This window comes from Cebus imitator, unplaced genomic scaffold (genome assembly GCF_001604975.1).
Source record: "Cebus imitator isolate Cc_AM_T3 unplaced genomic scaffold, Cebus_imitator-1.0 Scaffold96, whole genome shotgun sequence".
NCBI lineage: Eukaryota > Metazoa > Chordata > Mammalia > Primates > Cebidae > Cebus > Cebus imitator.
This window is the reverse complement of record NW_016107411.1, coordinates 3,130,411-3,141,413: the sequence shown is the minus strand read 5'-3', so window position 1 is coordinate 3,141,413 and position 11,003 is coordinate 3,130,411. Positions and strand designations below refer to the sequence as shown.

At 53.4% G+C, this 11,003-nt stretch overlaps 1 protein-coding gene and 1 long non-coding RNA gene across 3 annotated transcripts in view; one reads left to right on the top strand and one right to left on the bottom strand.

The window, feature by feature from the left end:
- Positions 1–11,003, bottom strand: part of LRP1 (LDL receptor related protein 1) — an 86,200-nt gene that overhangs the window by 62,319 nt on the left and 12,878 nt on the right. The window contains exons 4-6 of the mRNA XM_017536168.2: positions 8,861–8,980; positions 7,279–7,407; positions 6,889–7,152 (exon numbers count right to left, since the gene is read on the bottom strand). Of these exons, the coding sequence (XP_017391657.1) occupies positions 6,889–7,152; positions 7,279–7,407; positions 8,861–8,980 (513 nt within the window). The remainder of the gene's footprint in view (positions 1–6,888; positions 7,153–7,278; positions 7,408–8,860; positions 8,981–11,003) is intronic.
- LOC119472357 lies at positions 4,738–7,755 on the top strand. Of its 2 annotated transcripts, none has more exons than XR_005201500.1 (2): positions 4,738–4,941; positions 7,296–7,755. It is a non-coding gene; the product is annotated as an uncharacterized LOC119472357 (long non-coding RNA). The 2 variants fall into 2 exon arrangements; XR_005201501.1 differs by lacking the exon at positions 7,296–7,755 and adding an exon at positions 5,661–5,891.

The window sequence follows — 11,003 nt, the reverse complement described above, 5'->3', positions numbered from 1 at the left end:
CAGGCCTTCTCTCTGACTTCCTGAGGCTTCCCTGAGTCACTGCCCAGCCCTGGGGCTGGCAATACCCTTCCCTTGCTCCCCGCATCCGCCCTTCTCTTGGCAAGAGGGAGGAGGAAGAAAACCTGCAGAGATCTGATGCCCCCATCCCAGGTGCAGCTCCACAACCGGCCTCCTCAGCCCCAGGATGTGGCCTGCATTCCCTCCCAGTTCTGGGAAGGAAGGCAGAGAGATCATCCCTGCTCTCAGATATTTACCCTTGGCCGGTCTCCCTTCCACCTCCCCAAAGGCCAGGCAGGGCCCCACTCAGCAGGCCGGTGAGGAGTTGGCAAGAACTGGAGTCCCCAGCCTGCCTGGCCTCCCTTTTGGTATTTTTGCAGCTGGAGACTATTAGTTGCAAGCAAAAATCCTTTGTTATCCAACCCCCCTCACCACATTATTTTCCTCTCTTCTAAAGTTGAGATTCCTCTGCCTGCCCCACCACACACACACACACACACACACACACACACACACACACAGGCACATGCATACACAATCACACACACATGCACACACGCACATGCACATGCATACACAATCTCCCTCACACACATACACACACACACACACACACACGCACACCCACACATGCATACACAATCACCACACATACATACACGTGGCCACCACTCCAAGGCCAGGGTAGAGAGATGGGCTTAAATTGGGAGGAGGAACCTTGCCTCCAGGGCTGCCCTATAGGCAGTATCTGGGCCAACCCTCTCTGTCATATGAATTGGGGTCCAGGTGGAGTCCTAGGTTTCAGCCTAGAGGTCCTGAGCATTCTGGCTCCACCCATCCAGAGGGGAGCTGTCCCTTTGTGCCCCCACCTTCTAAGGGTCAACCCACCTTAGTGGACCTTCTGAAGGGGCTCTGGCCAAAGGCTGCAAATCCTGAGGACAGGAAAATCTCAAATAAACCCAAGGAGAGGGAGGGAGGATGTGTTGTGGGAGGAGTTGGGGGTGGTCTAGGGGCAGTGGGGTGGAGGATTCCAGCGTGAAGAGGGGGGCTAGGAAGCAGGGAAGGGTTGTAGGAGTCAGATGAGAGACCACAGCTGCCCATGATGTCACAGAGGACTTTCAGTTCCAGGCCCCAGAATAGACCTGGTGTCCTTGCACCCCATCCCACTGCTCAGCATCTGCATTCACTACAACTCCAGCTTTTCTCAACTTCTCCATCACTCCCATTGTTCAAGAGCCATTTCCGCACATAGTGGCTGCTTTCCCAAACACATGGGCCCCACCTCATGCCCAAAAAGACTCTAGCTTCAGCTGCAGGATTCTAGTCACCTGCTCTAAAATAAGGAAATAAGAAGGAAGGAAGAAGGCCATATGCCCTGAGAAAATGTCACCCAACACATCTACATACCCAAAGAGTGTATACACACCCAAAGAGGTCCCTGGACCTCTAACACATCCCCATCGAGCACATTAGATTCTGGCCCTTGTTCCAGGAGCCTCCCCAGCTCTCCTATCATTCTGCTCTGCCCTGGGCCCAGCTGGGCCCTAGACACTCACAGCCTGAGTCTGAATTCTGGTTCCATTATCTTCTAACTGAGGCCATGGACAAGTTACTTATTACCTCTGAGTCTCGATTTCCTCATCTGTAAAACTGGTTGGTGCACTAACAGCACTTCGCACGGGGCCTGCCACATGATAAACACTCCCCACATGGGGGCTGCCATTCACACCATGTCCTCCCCTCTCCAAGCCCATCCTTTCCCACCTTTTCCACCAAGTCACCCTCTGGGCCTCCAACCAGAGCCCTGTGGCCTCCTGACTCTGGGCAGGCCCTCCAGGTGAGCCATTTGGGGCTAACACCTACTATTTGTCAAGACTTGGCTCAGGCTCCCAGAAGGAAGATTGCCCTATTAGAAGGAAGCTTTGGCCAGGCGTGGTGGCTCACATGTGTAATCCCAGCACTTTGGGAGGCTGAGGCAGGCAGATCACCGGAGGTCAGAAGTTTGAGACCAGCCTAGCCAACATGGTAAAACCCTATTTCTACTAAAAAAAGGTACAAAAATTAGCTGGGCATGGTGGCGGGCACCTGTAATCCCAGCTACTTGGGAGGCTGAGACAGGAGAATAGCTGGAACCCAGGAGGCAGAGGTTGCAGTGAGCTGAGATGGCACCACTGCACTCCAACCTGGGCAACAAGAGAGAGACTCTGTCAAGAAAAAAAAAAAAAAGGAAGTTTTCCTGTTACAGGCTCCATAGGCCTCTGGAGCTTTTTTGATCATGGCCTCTTCACTTGACCACAAATACCATAAGGGCAGGGCGCTGCCTTTTGTCTCTGTCCCCAGCGCCTGACACACATGTATTGATCTGTTGAACAAATATTTATTGAATACTGAGTCCTCACTCTGTTGTTCTAGAGCTGGGACTTCATTTTCCCCTCTCTTCTACTGCCAGGATCCTCCCTCTCTGGCCTTGGGACACTCCAAGGCAGTGGGAGAGGACAGTCTGTCTGGTAATCCCACCCAGGGATCTCCCCCGGGGGCTGGGGAGATGGCGGAGAGTCTGAGGACTTCGAAGGTGGGAAGGAGACCTCGTGGTGAGCCTGGCAGAAGCTCTGCTAAACGACGTGGCTTCATGCTCCTTATTTCCTGCTGGGTCCCAACTTTGGCTCTTCCTCCTTCCACCAGCCAGTCTGGAGCTTAGCCGTGCTGTGTCACCTCTTTCCCCTGGGCTCCCTTCCCGCTCCTGCCTGTCATTCCAGCCTGAGGTTACGTCCTGCTACCTTCCCCTGCCTGGCTCAGGTCCCCAAGAGGCATTTCGACCTAGATCCCAGGGATGACGCCTGGATTCTGCTCAGCCCATCTTCGGGTCTTCCTTGTATTGAGAAATCCTTGCTGGGCTCTAAAATACATCTCTTGCTTAAGTTACTTCCTCTGGCTTGAAAACAGTGAGGGGAGTGCTGAGAGCAGGCTGGGTGAAAAGGCAACTTCAAGGAGACAGCGGGGGAGGAGAGGACAGGGCTGGATCTGGGCCGGGAGACACAGGGCTGGCCCTGGCCAGGAGAGAGGAGGAGCAAGAGTGAGCTGTTAAACGATTAAGAAACAGAACAGGAATGGGAAGCAAAAGTGCCAGGATGCAGGGGACCCAAGGCCAAAAAGGGTGGCTAGGGCTACCCCCTTGCAAACAGCCTGGCATCCAGTGGGTCAGAAAGGCCAAGGAAGGGCATGGTTAGCTTTCACATATGAAGTATGGAAGTGCTCTGCAGGCGAGGGTGGGAGGCTGAGAGGGCCTGGGGGTGCCCAGCACACTGGGGAGGTAGCACCCCTTCCAGCGGCAGCAGCCAGTTCATCACAGACTCAGAGGGGCTGCTGTCTGCCCCTTCTTTGCCTCCCCTCTAGACAAATCACTACCCCATTTCCTGTTGTGATTTCAAAAACACACACACTAAAAAAATAAATAAAAGAAAGAGAGAGGAAGGAAAAAGTGAAGTTGGCCAGCTGGACCTGGGGACCCATTTCGCAACCTTGCTGCCTGCAGCGTAGGGAGACTTTGCTGGGCTCCCTGGCCACCTCCTTCTTCCCCATGCAGCATGGTGCAGGGAGGGAAACCCTGAGACCCCTGAGGGCCCCTCCAGACCATCCTTTCACACACAGTCCAAACTCCTGAGTGACTTCAGCAAACCGATTTCCTTCAAGGCCTCCATTTACAACACACACGTTCCCAGGGCCCCACTCCTGCACTCTGCCTCATTCTTTCTACAGTGGCAGCATCCTCCAAGCTGAAGGGAATACAGACCAGAGGAGCTCAGCTTAGAAAAGGCAGGGCTGGGCTGGGCTGGGGTCGGTAGACTGCACCACCCAGCCATGTCCAGGGACAGCCTGGTAGAAGGCTGGATGTAGCTGGAGGTTCCCTGAGAGACCGGTCAGAGGTGAGGGTGAGAGTGTGCAGGCTGGTTCCTGGCTCAGGGACTACTGGGCCTGTTGATCCCCCCGGGCCTCAATTTCCAGAACTTTAGTCTTTTGTGTATCACTTCCAAAATGTCTGCCATGGTTATGTACAGCTTGTGCTACTGTTTATTACCAGTTATTTCAATTAACTCACTTTGCTTATTTCACTGCATCCTGAACAACTGATCAAGGAACAGATTCGAAGTGCTAGTTATAGGAGTTTCCTAATGCATATCAAATAGAAACGTAACTATAACAGATTAACAACAACAACAAAAAAGCTTGTCCAGGTATCACCTAGAATCAAATCAATGGATAGCCCTTTGGGAAAGCAGTAGCGAAAACCAGGCTGCTCTTGGTGCTGGCCAAGGGTCTTCCCTTCGCTTCTGGCTATCACCATTGAGTTCTCCAGTCTTGGAATTCGAGCCTCATAGACCTCCCCAAACCACTGGGCCAGTGGCAACAGGGAGGGTGGGCCCTGGGAGGTCATCTCAGGTGGGAGGAAAAGAGATGACCCACCCCAATCCAGGGGGATGATACTGGGCCTGGGGCAGGAGGGTCGGCAGCCCTGGTCTCGTTGAGAAGAATGTGCACACACTGCGGGGTCTCGGAGGGGCTCAGGGGCTCTCAGGACTCCACCGGAGGTCTGACTCACATGGCCCAGGACCCATGTAAACCAGGCTCACTTCCTGGCCTCCTTCCTTCTTTCTATTTTACTTCTGCTTCCAGAGCTTTCTCTGGGGCAGGCTCCCCCTTCTGCCTGCACCAGCGGGCTGGCCTCGCTGGCTTGAACACCCCTCACTTGTCAAACTCCTCACTGTGTGCACCCCTCCTGCATGAGGCTCAGCACCAGGGGTCCAACAGGGGTCACAGTCACAGCATAGAATGGGAGGTTTGCAGGGAGGGCTACCCCAGAGGGCAGAGTGAAAACAGGAGAAAGCTGCAGCCTTTCTTCTTCATCCTCCTTGGGGAGCTAATTACAGGCCAGGAGCCACTGTGCAGGTGAGTTCCTGGGACCAGCCATCCCACACACCAGGGCAGGCCAGTCGGCGTCTCCTCGGGAGGGGGATGACCAGGGAACAGGGTGGAGGGGAGGGGACCAGGGGAGAGACACCGACATCCTCAGCTCGGGACCCATAATTAGTTTGTGGGAGAGAGCAAAACAACCATCCTCAGGGTGACAGCCAGACATCCAGGCGGCAGGGGTGTGGAGCAGGGCGAGGGCAGGGAGGAAGGGACAGAAGCTGGGACAAGAGAAACCCACTCATTTACCCCACAAGCATTTCCCTTTGGACTCTTCTAGCCTCCTGGACTCTGCCCCTGAGGGGCCCAATGAGTCTCGAAGACTGGGAGGCAAGGCAAATCTGTTTGCCAAGGGAGGGATACCAGCTTCTCTTGGGGAGGAAGTCAGATAAGGAAACCAGCCCAGAGTAGAAATTGAGAAGGTTCCCTCCAGGGCACCCCACAGCCAGCTACCTACGGCCCACTGTGTGGCACTGATGCAGGGCTGGGGAGGGAACTGACGGGCTGTCTGCCCAGACAGGCCTGTTGAGTAGGGCAGTGGACAAGGAACAGGGGTAGGGCAGCTGCATAAGGTCTAGCGCCAATCCTACCCTATCGCTCATGGGGTTTTCTGAGCTGCCCACTCATCAAGAGCTCAGTCAACCAGGCATGCTAGCCCCCAGCCCAGCACTCCAAGGAGGACACATGTCTGATCACAGGTGAGCTGTGGACACCAACAGTCCAAGGACGCTAGCAGGAATGCTCTGGAGGAGCCAGAGGCCGCAATGTGAACCTCATGCTGAGGCCACAGAGAGTGAGGCTCCCAGGAGAACCCCTGCTCTCCACCATCCCGGGGAGGCCCCTTTCTCTCTCCCGGAATGAAACCCTTGTAACCTCCTGGGATCTTTGTTTTCATCACAAGAGCCAAATAAAGAAACCTGAAGATCTTCCTGAGAGGCCCAAGGCTCACAATCCTCAACTTCAAAGCGTGCTGTTCTTTACCACTGGCTTTCACTCCAGTTAATCTGATCTGGACAGACAAACTCAAACCCATTATGCAGATTAGGAAGCCAAGGCAGAGATGGGAATTCTGGTTTACTAAAGGTCACAGATCAAGTTATTCTCTCTCAGGGGTCAGCTCAACCGCAGGCCAGATTCTTCCTCTCAGCTCTGTGGTGCATTTTGTTGGAAATGTGATGCTGCCAAATGTTGACTTTACTAAGGCTGCTGGTGTAACAGCATCTGAGATGGGCAGGGCTGTTCCCAGCAGTGGGTCTACACCCAACTATGCTCACACCCCTTCCTGTGACACCCCTTCTTCCACAACTAGGACAGCAAAGTGTCGCCTAGGGAGCAGCCTGAATGGAAGCATCCAGGAAATTCTAAAATGCTCATGTGGCTCAGGCTCCTCTCCCAGTCTCATTCACTGCCACAAAGCCACAGAGAAATAACCTCAGGACTGCCCTCCCCGATGGCAGCAGAGAGTCCACTGGCAGTGACCCCCTGGGGAAACCATGGCCCATGGCGACAGAGCAGCTGGGCCCTGGCTTCTCCACCTTCAGCCGCAGCCTAACACGGCGCCTTAGGCTTCTGCTCCTTCTTTCCCTAGCCTTGGCTCCCCCTGCACCGGAAAGTCCCTCTAAGGTCTAGTCCACACCCCCCTCTCAGAGAAGGGACAGTCCCTGGTTTCTGGAGATTGACCAGTCATTGCCCCCTCAGCCCTAGGCCAGAAATGCAGGAGCCATCCAGACTCTTGCTCAGGGAGCAGGGAGGAAGCATGGCAATGGCTCTGTCCCTGCCTCAAACATGCATCATTGTATCCAGCCTCCTGCTTCTCCTGCCCCAGACAGGAGCCATCCTAACTCTCTGCCTCTGCTGCAGACAGGATCCACCTTACCCGTCTCCCCTGCCCTCCCCGGCCCTCCGAGCTGAGAGCAGGTGACTCACGGTGCAGACTGAGGGAGATGTTGATGGTGTGCTCATCCACAAAGCCCTTTAGGCCAGGCATGCGGGCACACTTGAGCTGCGTCTGGGCAGCACTGTCTCCGACATGCACCCAGCATACGGTCTCGTTGACGTAGTTGAAGTCCATGGCTGTGGTCTGCCGCGTGCTCGTAGGTGTGATGGTAGACACCTGGGCCCCACTCAGGTATGTAGCCAAGATGTTCTGGGAGTTGGCTATCAACAGCACAGGGGGCCGGTCTACCGGCTCTGGGGATGTGGAAGAGAAGAGTCAGTGCAGCTGGGGCTCTAGGGCCACCTCTCAGGCCACCACCCATCACAGAAGAGCACTGAGAGGGCTTAGTTAGCACTGTGGCCATAGGCAACCCCACCCACCATTCTTGGCCTTGCAGGATCGGTTATCCGGCTGCAGCAGATAGCCTTCGACACAGCCACACGTGAAGGAGCCGTCTGTGTTGGTGCATAGCTGACTGCAGGTGCCGTACACTGAGCACTCATCAAAATCTGCCAGGGAAAGGACAAGAATGTGGTCATTTCCAGTGTGACAAGGGCAGAGAAGTGAGTGCCCATCAGACATGATCAATGTGTCCATCCTTATAGCTACCTTGAAGGACAGTTTGGCAGAATCTATTACAGTATGAAATGTGCAAACCTTATCACCCAGCAAGTCCAGTCTCGGAATCCGCTCTAAGGAAACGCATATGCACATGTCATTTATTCATGCAGGGAAGATTATTGAGTCCCTACTATGGGGCAAGTGCCAGGGGTACATCAGTGAACCTTAAAATAGACCCACCTTCCTGTCCTCATGAAACTTATATTCAGATAATAAATGAAATATAGTTACTATAACAAATGAAACAAAGTATATGTTAGAGGTGCTAGTGCAATGGAACAGGGAAAGAGAATGCAGATGGCAGGGGTGTGATTTTAGAGGGGTCTGGGGGACAGCTTCACTGAGAAGGTGGCATTTGTGCAAAGACCCAAGAGAGGCAAATTTAAAACAGAAAAGTTTGCATTGCTTGTAGCAGCGAAAAATTAGGAACATCTTACTCATCAAGAAGGAGGTGGCCAGGTAAACTGTGGTAAAAGTCATATATCACAGTGGCTTCTAAAAGAATGATGTACATCTTTATATACTAACACAGGAAAAAAAAATGTGGAACATACTGATGAGTGAAAAACATTGAAAACGATACATACGGTAAAGTATCATTATGTGAAAAAGTGCACACACGGCTGGGCACAGTGGCTCATGCCTGAAATCCCAGCACTTTCGGAGACTGAGGAGGGCGAATCACCTGAGGTCAGGAGTTCGAGACCAGCCTGACCAACATGGTGAAACCCCATCTCTAATAAAAATATGAAATTACCCGGAGTGGTGGCACATGCCTGTAATTCCAGCTACTTGGGAGGCTGAGGCAGGAGAATTGCTTGAACCCAGGAGGCGGAGGTTGCAGTGAGCCGAGATCGCACCATTGCACTCCAGCCTGGGCAACAAGAGTGAAACTTCGTCTCAAAACACACACACACACACACACACACACACACACGAGCAGTACTTCCAATTAGATTTTTTTGTGAATATGCATAGACAAATGCAAAAAAGGGGTCTGAAAGAGAGAGAGCAAGCTGATAATAGAGTTGAACTCCAGGGAGAAGGGAAAGGGAACAGAATTGAGGGAAATTTGTCAAAGGGGACTTTGGTTTTATCTGTTAATGCTTTAATTTTTTACAACAGAAAAATTTACATAAAAGCTATAATTTTAAGGTGAATTTTTAAAAGTGGTGGAAGTGAATGGCTAGGGCTCACAGTCATGCCCTGGAGTGGTGATGCCCCCTCCCTTGCACCTTCGTTCTAGTTTCTCTTATTCCAGCCAGGCCCCCTGCCCCTCTCTGCCCACCTCACCGGGCCGCTGGCACACACACGTGCACACAGGCACATGCACTCACATACCTTTACAGGTCTTGCCGTCTGCCTGAAGCTGAAAGCTGCTGTTGCAGTAGCAGGTGGGCCCATCGAGTGTGGGGACGCAATGGTGCTGGCAGCCCAGACGAGAACAGTTGCCTCGGAGCTCTGTATGGGGGCAGGAGAAGCACACATTCAGGCTGCCAGACGTGGAAGCCGCACACAGGCCACAACCTTCCCTCAACCCCAGTCAACCTTCAGAAACCACCTTTTTTTTTTTTTTTTTTGAGATGGAGTTTCACTCTTGTTGTCCAATCTGGAGTGCAATGGCACAATCTCGTCTCACTGCAAGCTCTGCCTCCCAGGTTCAAGGGATTCTCCTTCCTCAGCTTCCCAGGTAGCTGAATTACAGGCATGTGCCACCATGACTGGCTAATTTTTTTGTATTTTTAGTAAACATGGGGTTTCACCATGTTAACCAGGTTGGTCTTGAACTCCTGACCTCAGGTGATTTACCTGCCTTGGCCTCCCAAAGCGCTGGGATTACAGGAGTGAGCCACCAGGCCTGGCCCAGAAACCACTTCTAAGGGCTGCAGTGTCAGAGATGGAAGGGGTCTTAGGAAGCATCTACCATATTTCACAAGTAAGGAAACTGAAGCCTAGAGAGGCTATAAGACAAGCCCAAGGTCACACAGCCAGTGATAGCTTAGAACCCACATGTCCCTGTTCTGGCTGCTCTGGACTACTTCTGTCCCCATGGAGAGGGGTTCTGATACTTTGTTGGGGTCAACAGGAAGAGGGACTGGTGAGCCTTATCCCTTTCATATGCCTCTCGTTTGCACTGCCTGGGGATTACAATGTTAGTTTCAGCAGAGCCTGAAGAGTGGGCATGGAATCGTGTCTGTCCCCACAGGATCCCAGCTCTGGCCTGGAAGCACCCCTTTAACCCATCCTCAGAAGCCTAGAGGCCTCAGAGAGAAAGGCCTAAGGCCCAGGTAGAGGACAGGAAGGAGGAGCAAAACTGGTTCCCTCTGGATTCTTTTCTAATCTTTCTCCTGCCATTGACCCACTTCCACAGGGGAGACAGAAGGGAATGAGACAGGAGGGGGGAGAGGTGGGAGAGCAGTTGCCCCCCCAGACCAGCGACCCAGTTAATGGCCTTGCGTGGGGCCAGGCGGCCTGGCCACAAAGACCCCTTTGTCCAGCGGCCTCACACCCTGGCTTCCCCCTCCACCCCCACCTAGGAGAGAGAGCCGCCCAAGATGCTAAGATGTTTAGAGGCACTAAGCCTGCCAGGAAGAGTTGGGATGGGGGGCCAGGCCCTCAGCTATTCTTTCTCCTCCCCACTTCCACCCAAGAGCCCATATGTGCTGCCTGCCCAGCCTAACTCCACACAGAGGGGAAATATCATTTCCTCTGGAAAACCTAGAAAAGAGAATCTTTTCTGGGTATAGAGTGAGGGGATAAGGAGGCCAGTTTCTGTAACATCAGAGAAGGAAGTTCAGACCTGAGGTTTCTGAGGTTTTGTGTTGTTTTAGAGACCATAAAGGTACTCAAAGGGAAGCAAGCTTGAACATGCACCACCCGATGAGAAGGGGTATGCATGGTCATTTAAGTCAGCCGTGGGCCCGCATTCTGCATCCCGTCCCAGGAGCTTCAGATGAAAACATGCAAAATCAGCCAAAGGAAGGGAGAAAAATCTTCCACAAACTCCCTTGCTCCAACCTCCCTGCTCCTAGTGAACAGGATCCAGACGAGTCCCCTCCACAGGCAGATGTTTTCTCGGGCACACAGCACAGGACACTGCCCCCACACCAAGCACAGCCCCTCCCCTTGGGCCACGCTCATGGCCTCTCAAAGCCAGCCTCTTGCTGCGGGCCCAGACCCCAAGGACAAGCGAAGGGAGACGTCACTATTCCCTGACATGCAGACCTGAGGCTCTGCCTCCCCCTACACGACTCCTCAAATTGCCCACGCTGTGACCTGGACTCTCCATGGCCCACAGAGGCTTCAGGGGAATGACTGCACAGCCGGTGACAGGGCCGCAGGCCGGAAGCCGTCTGATTTATCATCCTGACGTTCCCACCTCCGCCTGGATGGCTTTCCTCTCAACCAGCTCAGACAGTCCAGGCTGTCAGAGAGGGGGGGACCAAGGCAGCTTCAGGGCGCCCCAAAGACCTGCAGCTCCTGG